This window comes from Apis laboriosa, unplaced genomic scaffold (assembly GCF_014066325.1).
Source record: "Apis laboriosa isolate Shangri-la unplaced genomic scaffold, ASM1406632v1 scaffold105_cov147, whole genome shotgun sequence".
Classification (NCBI taxonomy): domain Eukaryota; kingdom Metazoa; phylum Arthropoda; class Insecta; order Hymenoptera; family Apidae; genus Apis; species Apis laboriosa.
The window spans coordinates 892,759-908,423 of NW_025220714.1; the positions used below are offsets into that span (position 1 = coordinate 892,759).

The window sequence follows — 15,665 nt, forward strand, 5'->3', positions numbered from 1 at the left end:
CTCTGACAATTATAACATAATATAATATATAATATAATATTTATATGTAACAATTATAACATAATTATAATATAATATATATACAGTTTCAGTACATTTTTCATAACATAATATAATATATAATATAATACAATATTTATATGTAACAATTGTAACATAATTATAATATAACATATATACAGTTTCAGTACATTTTTCATAACATAATATAATATATAATATAATATAATATTTATATGTAATAATTATAACATAATTATAATATATATACAGTTTCAATACATTTTTCATAACATAATATAATATAATATTTATATGTAACAATTATAACATAATTATAATATAATATATATGAGTTTCAGTACATTTTTCAGTGCCAGCCTCGATTCGAGAAGATCAGTTAAAAAATAGGATAAATTTGAGAGCCTCTGGTTTAGTCAGAGGCACAGAAACTGTTGTGAGCCTGTGGCTCGCTATGACCCGGAGAGCAAGGACCTCTGGTCCTTGACGAGTTCGAGTCCGCCACTTCTCCTCTTTTTCTTATTTTCTTATCTTTTATTTTTCTCCCTTTTACCGGACTCTCCCTGTCTCATCCCACCTTTAAGGTCCTTTTTAATTGTTTTATCGTCGCTCCATCTCTCTCCTTGTTAAAACACACTCATTAGGTCGCTTCAACGAAAACTCTTGCCCTAGCAAACCCGTCCAAACTTAATATATATATAGTGCACGTCGTCCAAAGTGAAAATTCAAATTTTGAATAATTAACAAAACTAAATTAAATAATAAAAATCAATGATCCTGAATTTTTATTCTTTTTTTCCCGCTACTTTTTTTTTCTGCAATATAAATTTCATGTGATCGTTACAGGTATGCAGTGTTGCGCAATAGCTGCGCAATAACGGTACAAACGTGCGTGACGACAATCTGAAAAGCGCGGAGGAAGAAGGAGAAATCGGTATAAGGAATATAACTCGGCGTATGAAGTCATCTGCGGCAAGGATCTTTCATACTGTCCACACTGTTCTAAGAACATCCTGCGTGGAACCGCAATCGAGTATCTACGAAGGTACAACCGAAGGAATGTAAACCCTAAAGCGAAGGAATTTGTTTTCTCGGAAGCGGCGATGATGATGATGATGATGATGACGGTCTGTCGGTAATTTTCTACGCAATATTTTATTCATTGATTTCTTTTCGTTTCTCCTTTAACGTAATTTTGTTAGATAAAAAAAAAAAAAGGTTAGAAAAATAATTCTTGAAGAAGAATAAAAATAAAAAAAAGATCTAGAAAAAAAATAAATAAATAAATCGAGATACGATTTATAATTGATTAATCAATTCCGTTTGTTGAAAAAGTGCTTTAGATGGTCAACCGAGCGAAATTGTTTTGGCTTGGTAACAAAGGAACGCGAGGAAAGATAGTATCTGCAGCACCGCTTTAGAAGTAATTTCCCGTGGAACGAGCGCGAGGAAAAAAATACGAGGAACGTTTACGATGTTTCGAAGAAGGCAAGAGTCTCGTCCTCTCGTTACACGATTACAAAGTAACACACACAATTAGATATTTAAAAATTCTTCGATCTTCGCAGAAAAAAAAGTTATAAGTTTGCGACGACCTCGATTCATATTTATATTTTATCGACGATTCTTTCTCATTTTTTTGTTATTCGTATTTTTTTTTTTTTATGCAAATCTCTTCCATTGTTGTGGCAATCGTTTCGTTCGTACGAAAGAGATCGTTCAAGAATTAATATCGATGCCAATTGCGAAACCCAACTCTTTCTTCTTTTTTCTTCCTTTCCTTTAGAGACCAGAATCTTTCGGAGTGTTCTTTCGAAGAAAAAGAATGCACGAGCGATGAAAATGCACAACCCGCGGCCGAATACCGTAATGCTTGTTCAAATTCATCGGAGAGCGTTCAACAGGTCGGTGAAGTAGGTGGGCCACCCTCTTCGAGTTATTCCTCCTATTCCCTTTTGAAAAAGATCGTTCGACTGCGTTAATGGGATACGAAATAAATCTTGAAGGAGAAGATACGTCAGAAGAACTTACGTCGTAATTATGTCCTCGACGACTGGTGGAATTTTCAGTAATTGCCGCCAGATGGACACCGAGCTACTGGAAGGAAGAAGGAACACGCTTCGATTGCAGATTGTGTTCCCAGGAATCGCTTTGAGAATTGTTAAGTTGCTCGTGCCTCGAATAAAATAAAGGCGATATATTACGTTGAATTTATGTTTTTTATTTTTATTTTTATTTTATTTTTTTTTTTTGTTTCATTTGATGGTGCACGATTGTTATCATTTGTGACAGAAGTATAATGTAAATTCTTTTTCTTAAATAAGAAATAATTGAAGCTTGTTCAAAATGAAAACGAGAAATAAAAAGATATATATTATTGTTAAGATGAGAAACAGAATAAAGCATTCAACTATCGCATTCTAAAATCTTGATGTAAATTATCGTTTTGTTCACGAGAAATAGTTTTTAATTATCATGTAATGTAATAATTCAAGGGAAAAAATCAAAGTTGTTTAGTTTATCGGTTATAACATAATACACACATAGTTTGTACTATGAACAACTAGAAAGTAGTCCAACCATACCTGTTCTAGTCTCTTTCACCAATATTTTCCAATTCTAAAAAAACATAACCTATAAGCTGATCTGATCTATTTACAACAATCTTGACTGATATATATATAACAATAAATCTGCACGATTATTTAACATCATTTTCCACTTCATATTTCTCTTGCACACTTTATTACAATGAGAAAAATAACCTCAACGCGAAATAAAAACTCCCTTCCTCGAGCGAAATGCATCTCAATTCCCACTTCGTTTTCGAATAAAGACGCGAAGCAAAGGAGGATAAAGGCGCGAGAAAGAAAGACCTAGACGCGATAATAGGATCTCAGGGATCGCAAGAGGTGACTCGCCTCCCTGTCCATCACCGTCTGCCAAGGAAATTGAAACGTTCCTCGACGAGTTCTGCCTCGGGACACGCGCGACCTCACGTCTCACTCTATAGCCACCGATTTAACGTATGTGCGCGCATCCTCTCCAGAGATATCGGTTTCGTATTTGCGCTTAAGTGGTGTATCGTGTAGGCCGTGTTAAATTTATAGTACGATTTCAAACCGGCCATTTCTTATCTAGTTTCGCTGTATTATCGACTGAAATTAATTACGTTAAAAGATTTTGCTTTTTCTTATCCTACGCTTGTTTCGTATTACGGTTCCATGTATTTTCTTTATTGGTTTTTAGTTAGAAGGAAATAATAATAATTAAAAAATAATTCGAAAATTTTTAATATTTTTCTCGTTTAAGGGAATAAATAAGAGCTCTTTTTTATGAAATGATAGAAAAGTAGAAAGAAATAAATATTATTCTTGAAAAAAATATTTATAGATCCGCCAATAGATGAATCGTGAGTTTATATTTTGTCTTGAATGGAATGTAAAATGAACATGCAAATTGAACAAAAAATTTTGCTTGATCTATTATATTACAATATTATTTATTGAGTAAATGAATAACAGAATTGTAATATAAATTTAAAAATTTATTCTATAATCAGATAACTATAATAATTCTTAATGACAAAAATATAAAATGAATAAATAAAATTAATCATCTTTATTCATCGTTTCTCTCTGCATGCTATTTTCGTCTTTGTATTTCGTTCTTTGTCCGCCAACCTTCTCGCGCATATTTCTCATGCTTTTCACAGTTTATTTTTCCATTCCTTTCGTTTTGGGGCCCACAGGCTCTTTTCGATTATCCAGTCTCGTCCATAGCCATTCTTTACAGTTTATTCGGTTTGGACAAAAAGCTAACCGAAATAGAAGCAAAACGAGAAAGACAAACGAAGTAAGATGAAAAGGATGGGATTGATTTCATAGGATAAACGATAATTCCGCGTAAGCGGAATTTAGGACGATACTCACCCGCTTGTTTCGATATTTTTTTATACGACTCTGACGTTTTGATCAAGGAATTCGATAACAGAAAGAGGTTCCTCGAATACGAGAATTTTTTTAATTAATTTTTTTTCGCTGCATTGATTGCACACAAAATGAATTATATATAATAAGAATTGATTGTACTTTTTATTTCTTAAAAATTCATCAATCCAATTTAATCTAGTTTAAAATTAATTAAGAATATTTAAAAAAATATGCACGTGTTGATTCCGTATATAATACCACATATACTGCGTGAAATATATATATATATTTATATATATATATATATATAAAACGGAACAAATTTTCGCGAGAATATCACAGAGAATCAAGAAGAGATTCCAAGGAATAAGATGGGATCGAAAATTCGACTCACGGACGAAGCCTACGGTGTTCAGTGATCTTTTTTCTTTTTTTTTCAAAGATATATAAGTCTTCTGTATATATACGGTCGGCTTATAATTATACCACAGATGTAAGATTCTGATATAAGAAACTGACACGGTTTAAATCAGCTTACCTTTACAAGATTATATCATCTGCGTGAACACATGTCTAATACTACTCATTTTATTATAATATTTCAGTTCGGACGGATAATAATCAAAAACACATTTCATCGAAGAGTGAAAACGAGATTAAGAAAAATCTCGATCGAATCTTTTCTTTTAAACGAAAAAAATTTCTCAAATAAACAATAATATTCGTAATGTAAAAAAAAAAAAATATTATCTTGATAAAGCTACTTGGTAAACAGTTCGTACAACTACGCAACAATTGTAAGTAAACAGTTACTGTAAGCTGAAACAAGTCTAACGAATTCTCGTCACGAATAACGTACAGTGTCTCACATTTTATCTCTGCACGCCACCGCTCGCAGATCTTCCACACTATACCTATAACCTCAACGTCTTACACGCTCTTCCTAGACGGTATAACACGATAATATCCGGGTACATCCCGGTTTCAGAAAATTTAGAGAACTCGTCCCTATTATTCCTTTTCTCTTTATTATACCTCGTTGTAAAGCGAAATCTTTGACCATCTCGCGAAACATACGTAAAATAAAATACGAAAATTCTTCAAAGTACAATCTTGTGATCGCTCGCACTCCTTAACCTACAAACTCGATAAATTTGTCGAACGTACGAGTAAAACAAAATATATCGCGAATCGATATACAAGGAACTTTTGAGCAAAATTGTTGTTGTTGAAAATTGATAAATAATGAGTCTTCGTTTGGAAAAGCAAAGTGACTCACGATTAAAAATTCGTTGAGGAATCGCATCGATATTCGATACAAAGAACTTTTGAGCAAAATCGTTATTGTTAAAAATTAATAAATAAATGGTGAATCGTATCTGCGTTTGGAAAAGCAAAGTGGTGAGTGATTCACGGTTAAAAATTCGTCGAGAAATCGATACTCGATATAAGAAATTTTTTAGCAAAATCGTTGTTGTTAAAAATTAATAAATAAATGGTGAATCGTATCTGTGTTTGGAAAAGCAAAGTGGTGAGTGATTCACAGTCAAAAACTCGTCGAGAAATCGATACTCGATACAAGGAATTTTTGAGCAAAATCATTGTTGTTAAAAATTGATAAATAAATGGTGAATCGTATCTGCGTTTGGAAAAGCAAAGTGGCGAGTGACTCACGGTCAAAAACTCGTCGAGGAACCGCATCGAATATCTGGATTTCAGGATTACGTGGATCCACTCGTTTTCTTTTCTTTTTCTTCTTTTTCGTACGTGAAATCTTCCTTATTGCGGGTCAATAAAAAGGACGATGGGCCCGGATACTGGGGCCAGAAACGTAACCTGCAGCCGTAAAATTCACGAAATATTCTTGGAGGGAGGAGGGAAACGCGAAATCATTCAAGGAATCGAGCCTCTTGTCGCGATATCCAAAAACGTCTCGATAATGAGAGAGGTTCTAAGGAATATATCTCGATGGCGTTTCCACATTCCAACTTCGAGATTCGAAGGTTCAACGATCGGATTTTTCTGTAAAATCCTTCGAAACGGTTCGAAATTTTTCGAAGACGAGAAACTTGCTTTTTCTCGATTTTTGAACGAAATAGAGGTATGTATAATCAATCGTAAAGTCGATAGTCTCGCTCCCCAACCGAAATCACACTTTCAGGATTTTTCTTCAACGATTATCCAATGTACCAATACCTCTTCAATCTTAGATTATTCTGATTACCACAATTGGTCAAAACGTTCCTCGATTTTTACTTTAAACTATTAATAAGAAAATTCCTTTCGTCCAAACTTGCTCCAACCAATATAACGCCCGATCAACGATTCCTCCCTCCCTCTTTATCAGATTACATCAGAATCGCAACCCAAAAAAAAAAAAAAAGGAAGAAGAAACCTGAAAAATTGAAAAACCCACGGGTCGATACCGTTATACACGCGTCACATATCGAAAGCCTGGCCAAGTAAGTACACGAGAGTACAAATGTCTCGACCTTGACATCCTACGCGGTCGTTTGCCCATCGAGGCAAAGCGTCTTTTTCCCCGGATTTTGTTCGCGGACGAATGATCGGCCGCGACACGCGTTGTTGACCGGTCATTCTAAGCCACTCCTCCAATGAGAGGCCGGCAACCCGGGTTTCCTTCTCGCGCGTCCTTGCGCCTTCTTCGACCCCCTTCGACAAGGTGACAAGCGTTGTCGCGATCCTCGCCGCGGTGTGGGGGGGAATTTGAGAAAGGGGGGCCAAGAGAAGCGGTGCGCCAAGAGAAGAGTTGGTGCACTTCCTCCTCGAGCAACAGTTGGACCGCGGGGTCCTGCTTGCGCCCGTGTAATTGGGGTCCTACTCCCCCAGGGAACAGAAGGTGGTGGGGGATGCCCTATGTAAGCCCTCCGACCGACCGGGTCCAGGCCATCCAGCATCAGGACATCCTCGCAAGCAAGGACTCCACCACTTCGCCATATATATATATATAGATAGATATATATATTCGATTATTATATTGATAACAATAATAATTAATCGCGTGTGTATTGTTCGAATTTATTAAACGTATTAGCATGAGGTTCGGTTGGATATTGCTCGCCCTTGTGCCCGCCCTGTGCGACGCCGCCAGGAGAACCGAGGAGACTAGCTTTCTGGAAAAACGTCTCGTGCACCCTCAAACGTCGAGGCAACGTCAAGGTTAGATTATTATTATTGTTATTGTTATTATTTCTCTTTTTATCGCGTGAAGCTAAAAGATTTTTCCAAGGAAGAGTCGAATCGAGTTTTTATTGAGAATTATAATAATGGAATAGCAAGGTAGTAATTATATTCGATTGTAAAAGGATAATCTTCGAAGAATTATATTGAAATAAATTCAGTAGTAGATTTTTCTCTGATTCTTTATCGCGTGATCGAAGCTTCGATTTTAGCGTCGAATTTATTAAGAATTATATAATGGAATAAGGTATTTGGAAGTAGTATTCGATTGTACGTAAAAGAATAATCTTCGAAGAATTATATTAAAATAAATTCGTAGTAGACTTTTCTTTCTTATCGCGTGATCGAAACTTCGATTTTTCTAAGGAAGCGTCGAATTTATTAAGAATCATATAATGGAATAAGATATTTGGAAGTAGTTTATATTCTTCGAAGAATTATATTGAAATTCATTGATCCGATTGAAATCTTGTATCATTTTCTTTCTCTCTTCGATTTAAAGGTGAAATTTTATTTTATCGAATGAATATAAATTTAATATGAATTTTGGGAAAAATAATAATTCGTGTTTCGCGGCGCAGATTTGGAAAACGCGTGGGATCTCGGTGATCTGCAAAAATTGGACGGTTGGAACGGGACGGAATCGAGGAATTCAAATTCGTTGAACACGAGGCAAATATATCCCACCATTAATCCCGGAGACACGAACGAGCTACCAGGACCGATAACCGGGAGGCCAACGATGTCACCACCGCCTGGATGTTTGAGCGTACGAGGACAATACCCGAGCCCAACCAGTTGTTCCAATTATTTAAACTGTTGGGACGAAACTGTGACCGAGCAATCTTGCCCCGATGGATTGTTCTTCAATGACGTTAACCTTTATTGCGATTACGATTACAACGTGAACTGCGGTAACCGACCTGTACCTACACCGAGTAAGAGTAATTTTAACTTTCTTTCTCTTCTAAAGATCAAAAAAAAAAGTCAGAAACGAATATCGATTTTTTTCGATAATGTATAATTTTTTTCCCTTCCCTTTTTTCCCAGGGCCATCCTTGACCGATGGATCGAAACTGTGCCCAGAACCGAATGGTCATTACAGAAGTGCGACGAACTGTTCAGAATTCTACGTGTGCCTTTACAAAAAGCCCATCAAATTCGGTTGCCCCCGAGGCCTGGTCTACAATGACGTAAGAATTTTATTCCTTAAGAGTTGTATTCTCAGGAGGATACTCGCGGAATTTTAAATCGCATAAATGTGATAACGTGCGTCACGCAGCGTGAGAATGTTTTTTGTTTTTTTTTTTTCTCCATTTGAACTTGTGCCACGGTCAAAGGCCGCTTCTCGAACTTCCGTGTCGTTGCTTGAAACTAAATTCTTACATTAACCTCACATTTTATTATTCCGTACGTATATACATTCATACTTTTCGAATTCGACAAGATTGAAACGATCACGGATAACAGTCAATGATAAGCTACATATTTGTACATTTATGATTAACGGATTGTTAATCAACGAAGTAATCAATATTTGAGAGATCACAATAATTTGCACGCCAACATTTTTCTAAAATATGTTCTCTTGCTTGTTGTTTTTTCCCCTAGATCTCATCCTCGATTCCAACGCCATCTAATTTATGCTCTCCGCTATTCGCGCCTAATATTTTTCATCTATCGCTTCACAGCAATTGGGCGTCTGCGACTATCCGTACAACGTCGACTGCAAAGGCGCGGTAAGCCCTCCGCTCCCACCTAGACCGACCTCGCCGCAAGCTCAGCCATCGCAATCGCCCGCCTCGATCTCGTCAGGACAGCAATTGCCTCAACAATCTTCTCAACAACCGTCTTACGCATCTTCGCAACCTCCTTATGCGCCTTCACAACCTCAACAACCATCATACACACCTTCGCAACCTCAACAACCACTATACATGCTCTCACAACCTCAACAACCATCTTACGCACTTTCACAACCATCCACGTATCCTCAACAACCAGCTTACGGAGATTCACAATCGTCGTACGTGCATGGATCGCAGTCTTTTTCTGGAAATCCTTGGCTGAGCAGAATTCAACCTGTTCCCTGGAACGAACGAACTGTAAATACGCAATTGGAAATCGACAAAGAGCAACATGAACGAGAGGAAGAAGTCGATACGCAAAAAGAATCGACAGAGCAGTTGCAAAATCCTTGGGACGTGGTGCAAAATATACCGTCTAGTCTCAATACAGTTCCATGCCAAGATGGAGACGTGCACAAGTTGAACGATGCTTGCACGAATGTGGTGGTTTGCAGAAATGGACGGCCGCAGTTGTTGCAATGTTTATTGGGAAATTCGTACGACAGGCCATCAGACTCTTGTAAACCAATTTCCATCGCCAAATGGTAAGTGTACTTTTTTTTTTGTAAAGTTTGTATCTTTGAGTTCGAAAAATTGAATTTAATGAATTTCTGTTTCTGTTTCAGCTAACTTCAAACTTACGCTTTGTGTTAATTACGCCGAATTAAAGTAAACACTTAAAGTAAATAAAGCGATCGATTTTTCTTAAAATCCATTTTCTTTGTTATTCCCAATAAACCTGAAATTTTTAACTCATTTTTTTTGAAAATTAAAGAAATTTAAGAAAAATTGTAAAAATATTTGATAGAAATTTATCGATGAAATAAATAAGGAAAAGTTTTTCAAAAAATTAATTCCTGTACGTATATAAATATCAAGTGAAATATCAAGAGAATACTACTTATCAACCAAGAAAACTTGTGGATGGTAACTTTAGATGGTAACAGAAAATATAAAACAACGAAATTGTTCTGTATTTTACTGCAAGAGAGCGGCACTGTATGTTCATGTTCTTCGAAAACGTACACAAGGAAATAAAGTAGAAATGCAATACGATTTTTCATACAGAAGAAATAAATAAATGAATTCGATACATGTTTAAACATTTACAGAAATATTTTTTACATTAACAGGTAATATTTTTTTTCAGAAAACTCATTTTAGAATAAAAATTATATTTAACAAAAATAGAAAGTATCTTATTACATCATAGTAATAAATTTATATCGAAAAATAGTTTAATCAAACAAGAATTTTAAAATAATTTTTTATCTATGAAAATTCCTTAAATGAAATTATTTTCAAATTCTAAGAGATATTTTAAAATAAGATCATAGAAAACCAGAACACGTTTTATTTTAAAATATACTTTCTTCGACTCTGACCTTAAAACATAATGCACTAGAGAACTATATAGACATTAGATATGAAACATAAATTCATATTCTTCTTATTTTTATTTTTTTTATTATTTGTGTTTTATTTTTTCTTTTAATATTTTTGAATTTATTATCATATTACATTAAGTTATATGATTTAAATATTTTTTTAAAATATATTTTATTTACAATTTAGTTGTAACATTTTTTTAAGGATTAAACCAAAGAAAATCTTTGATCTTCTTTATATCGTGTAGGTAATAGCATTGCGTGGGTCTTAGAAATGCACTAACCTACTAATTTTAATATTTTAATATCTATATAGATAACTATAAGAGATGAAGTTATGCCTTTTTCAAACATTCTAATTGGAATATTACAAGTATTCGAATTATAATTTCGAGAAAGATGCACAAATAAAATAAAAATACATTATTAATTCTGAAACTGATTTAAAAAAAAAAAACAAAGAAATAGAATCTCATCTAATACCATTAAAAACTTCAAAATTAACAAATAATTTCTCTAATCTTAACAAAACGTACAATATAGTTTTTAAAAATATTATAAAAATTAAAATTTGGTCGAATCTTCAAAATTTTTCGACTCAAATTGTATTTGATCATTGAAAGCTAACAATGATTCAATAAATTTTGAAACGAGCAGGTTGAACGAGTACACTTGAAGGGGCAACGAACAAGGTTAATCCGTTCCTGAATGGAACAGAACACACCAAAGAGATATCACTTTCCCGGCTTTCTTGGTGCCACGCCCGGCTACCGTACTTTTATGCGAACTTGAACGAAACGTGCGTGTTCTCAGCCGCATACTAATTGAAGAAGGAAAAAAAAAAGGAAAAAGAAAAAAAAAAAGATACGACCTGTTCTCATCTCTCATGGAGTCACGAGAACGATGAACAGAACTGCGTTTGATTAATTTTTGTGAGTAATTCTTTGAAGAGAAATCAGGTATTGTATCGATACAAGATAACTGTAATTAGCAATTGTAAAATAAATTTTCTTCAATCATACTAATACCAGGTTATTCTCCTGCATTATCGACATTTAGTTCTATCATTAGTGGTCATGAATAAAGAAAAGAAAAGAAAAAAAAAATTAGAAATCAGTAAGGAAAAAACGCATCTTCTTCATTAACGTGAGATAGAATATATTTTCTTCTACGATTTTAAAATTTATAATATCTTATAATAGATCTTACAACGATGCTATCCAAATACTGTTCACTGCTGGAAAAAATATGAAAATATGAGTTTTATTGATTAATTTGGAAGGAAATTTTTATTTCTATCATGGTATTTGTCACGTACACTAATCCAAAACAATGATTTGTATTCTTCAATGCATTAACATAAGGCATAAAATTTTAATGTATAATAACATACATATATATGTATATGTATATAATATAAACATTTTTTCTCATAATATATATAAGCTAATTATAATTTATAATGATAGTTTAATTTATAAATGTAATTTTGTATTCAAGTAATTAAGATAATAATTGTATGCATATGAATAAGCTAGACATATTATAGATATATTAATATTATGTTAAAATAATTATTAGTTTAGAAAATATTTTAGTTTCCAATCTTAAATGATTATAACTAACATAACTTCATAAATGAAAATAATTTTTACGATTTTTAATATTCAAATTATAGCTCGTTTACTATTATATAGTGTCAGGATTGTCAACAAAGCGTCTGAGTGAAGATAGGCAGTTCTTAGCAAAAGATCCTTCTTGTCTCTGTGTCGTTTCACGAGACTTTTCAACAGTAAACAATATACATATATAATACACTTTCTCGAATTATAATCGAGACGTTGATTATCATCGAAATGAAGCTAAGAAATTAATTGTATCATCTGATAATCGATTTTCTTGTTAAATTCTTTCGATAATATTTTCGAATTCGAAAACGGATTCGAACGTAACGCACAACTCGAAAAACAGGCATTTGTGTTATGCATTCGTGAATTTAGACGCATAACAGACGTGTATTTTGCTCGAATATTACCGACAGAACGAGATTGACGCGTTACAACTTGTTTCTCGTGGCTCACGCGACAACTAATGTTTCAGAACGAATAGAAGTTTATCACGAAACGCAACCAGACTCGCCAATAAGGGAAAGTTGTAGCCAAAATTGTGAACTGCTAACGCTATGAATATAGTCGTTTTAAGTGTCTCTCTTTTCCTCGTTTTTAGAATAATTTCTCACGTCGTAAAATTTCGTAAATTATATATATATATGTTTTACTGTTTGTACAGGTTATATTATATATTATGTATTGTACAGGTTATATTATAGTGGAAATGACCAAAGTTTTATATTCTACTATTTCTAAAGATGAAAAAATATCGTGCAAACATAGGATTCAAAAATTCTTTCTTCTTAAAATACGATCATCTTTCGATTATAATTTTAATTTTGTAGGAACGTTTAAAATAGCATCAGTTTTGTATTTCCACTCACGACAATCGTAACCGCTTCGTCATGTGAATAAAAAGTTGTTCAAAGAGGATTGAATAATCTTCCGAGAAAGAGCAATAATGTTGAAGATAAACGTTTTTCACATGGCATTCTTGTTTAGATGGTGCACCCCTTGGAGGCGCGCATTGTTTCCACGAAAAGCAGCGTGGGCGGACTAACTGCATTTCTCGTGCGTGACACACGCGAAACGCACGATTCGCAAGGATCTCGCGCGTAGAACCTCGTTCTTTTGTATGCAGTCCAGGGTAGGTTCGATCAAAGAGGCGAAAAAGAAAGACTCGGTGGGCTTCCTCGCCCACGTATCCCCCTCGTCGTTGCGATTCTTTCCTTTGCCAAGGTAAATATCTCTCTTGGAAGTCGTCGCTTCTAGGTGTGGACTCGAATTCCTCGGATCTCTCTCTCTCTCTCTTTCTTTACTATCATTCCTTTCTTCCTACGTTTCCATCTCGATATTTGTGTTACATCGCAGCCCTATTTACAAATTTTTCTATTTGAAAGAAAAATCTCGTTTAATTCGCTAATTCCGAAACATTCTTGTGCTCATACTCATGCAATCAAAGAATTGAAAGAGAATCCTGCTCTTTTATATAAAAAAAACGAGATAAAGAATCTAGTAATCGCGATTAGAGGTTATGATGAATCTAAACGGAAAATTTTACGTTTCATATTTTAATTTTACAAGTATTACATAGAAAAAATGAAAAAAATTTAATTTGTAATATGCATAATAGAATAAAAATCATTTCGTTAAATTGTTAAATTTTGATCACTTAAATAATCGAAAAGATCTTTTTACGTAACATTTTTGTACAATCAAAGACAATCAACTTTTAATAAAATATTTATTATTGCTTGGGACAAAAATATCACATATTAATCTTTTCTATTTTTTTTTTATTTTTAATCTACAATTAAAATTCACCCAAATCTCTTCACACTTTTTTCATAATTTCTAATATATTTTATTTTCTGTTTCATGTCACATCGAGGAAATATAATACTAAGCTGAAAAGAGTTATTGCCACGTTCACAGGCAAACAAAGAGCATTTGGAACTTAACCGAATCTCGAGGTTCTCCAACCTACTTCGATGCAAGGTACAACTAGGTCACCTTGCCGGAGGTTGTGCAATACCGGTAGGTTGCTATCCAAGAGAACTAGTAGGATACAAAGGAACAGGGACGGACCAATTCGATACGTACGTCATTCGATTGGAAATTCAATTTTCTAGGAAAAATATTGAATTATTCTCTTTCTTTTTGCGGCATCCATTAACCCATCGTGCATTGTTCCTTCTTTATCGATAAATCTTAACCTTAAATAAATTTTATCAAAATATAGTTTTGTCTTACATCATTTCTAGACGCGTTAAATATTGTTGTGTCGATGTGAAGCCAGTGTGCTCGGATGATCCGTTTTTCCTCTAGAAAATAAGGATCGGCATCTAGCAAGGTCGATGGCGTCAACGACAGCCGGTAGACGCTTGAGAAATGGAAGGCCACTTTCCCTTTCTCTTCGCCTTTTCAACAACGCTGCTCAGGTGTTCTTCGACCCGTGTTCCAATAATGCAAAATTATAACGCGGAAAAACGTAAAAAAAAAAAAAAAAAAAAAAAAGAAAAATGTTCCAAGAAGCATTCTCAGTGCTAGAAAGTGACTCGTTGTTTATCGCTAGACGCGTTGGAATTTATCATAATAAAAGTGAAAATAAGGGAGAAAATGGTAGATTTCTTTCTTATATAGAATTGGGATGAGTTATGAATCAAGAGCGAAGGGAGAGGGAGAAGCTTTCTCCAAAATTTTAAATTCCCGAGGACACGCCTACGCGTAAAAAAAAAGCGTTAATTTCCCCAAAAAACGGGTAGGCCGAGGAAATATATTCGTAATACGCGTCACCGCATCACTATCTCACTTTCCATAGTGAAAGACCTTTCGAATATTTATGTAACTAATAGTAAACCGACGTAAGCGTGCATTTTAATTAACTGTTAATGGAACAACTTCATCGTCAACGGGGAGAGAGAGAGAGAGAAAAAAAAAAAGAAAAAGAAAAAAAATCTCATTACGTGTATAAATAATCTTTTCGAATTATCACTTTCAGAAAATTTTAACCGTGTCCAATAACAAACAGGATGTATCTACTCAGTGGCGCCGACTAGACACTAGAATAAGAGCGGGTTCTCAACCATCGAAGGGACCATGCTTAGGGCTGTTCTCAATATTTAAGAGAAAAGAAACGGTGATTCGTTCGAATATTCGAGAATTTTGGTGTAGAAGCAGGATCGAGGATTTTCCATGCACGACCTTAGTGCCTGAAATTGCCGAGTATTTCTATCGTTTCATCCGTGATGCGAGGAGATATGATTACGCAACACAGCATATTATACGTTGTCCCGCAACACCTCGCAGCTGTGCGTATGTTATTCGCGGTAAGGTTAAACTCCAGTGACATTTTGGACGACTTTCACCCAAGGGGCCGACGTGGAGGCCTGCTTTCTTCGTCGTCTTTTCGTCTCGAGCAGTGGCGGCGGCGACGAGGATCCAGGGACTGGACTTCCAATTAAATCAATCGAACTCGAGCATTCGAGATGGTTACTTGTAGCTTTTAATTGGGTTTAATTGGACGATACATAGCCGTGATTTTAATTTTTTTCTTTTTTTTTTTTAGAACAAAGAAAAATAAAAAGTAGATATCTAAATAAGATGAGGTATGTGAACGTGTTTTCGAAAAAAGATTTTGAGAATGAATAAACTTTTTCGAAAATA

At 34.5% G+C, this 15,665-nt stretch overlaps 1 protein-coding gene and 1 long non-coding RNA gene across 2 annotated transcripts; both read left to right on the forward strand.

Annotated features, from left to right (window-relative positions):
• The first annotated feature begins 387 nt into the window (after positions 1-387).
• On the forward strand, positions 388-2,373 carry LOC122720425. Its single transcript, XR_006347766.1, has 3 exons — positions 388-1,156; positions 1,357-1,544; positions 1,808-2,373. It is a non-coding gene; the product is annotated as an uncharacterized LOC122720425 (long non-coding RNA).
• A 3,127-nt stretch (positions 2,374-5,500) lies between these two features.
• Positions 5,501-9,702, forward strand: LOC122720580. The gene is made up of 6 exons (XM_043947372.1): positions 5,501-6,924; positions 7,006-7,133; positions 7,736-8,092; positions 8,205-8,347; positions 8,846-9,546; positions 9,628-9,702. The coding sequence occupies exons 1-6, from the start codon at positions 6,824-6,826 to the stop codon at positions 9,629-9,631; spliced, it is 1,434 nt and encodes a 477-aa protein (XP_043803307.1). The 5' UTR covers positions 5,501-6,823; the 3' UTR covers positions 9,632-9,702.
• The last annotated feature ends 5,963 nt before the right edge of the window (positions 9,703-15,665 follow it).

What these genes read in the sequence shown, in the direction of transcription:
- LOC122720580 (XM_043947372.1), top strand. Translation starts at nt 6,824, where the DNA reads ATGCCCTATGTAAGCCCTCCGACCGACCGGGTCCAGGCCATCCAGCAT. An exon ending in TCGCCATATATATATATATA is followed by an intron (nt 6,925 to 7,005) that starts GATAGATATATA and finishes TATTAAACGTAT; the next exon opens with TAGCATGAGGTTCGGTTGGA. An exon ending in GAGGCCTGGTCTACAATGAC is followed by an intron (nt 8,348 to 8,845) that starts GTAAGAATTTTA and finishes ATCGCTTCACAG; the next exon opens with CAATTGGGCGTCTGCGACTA.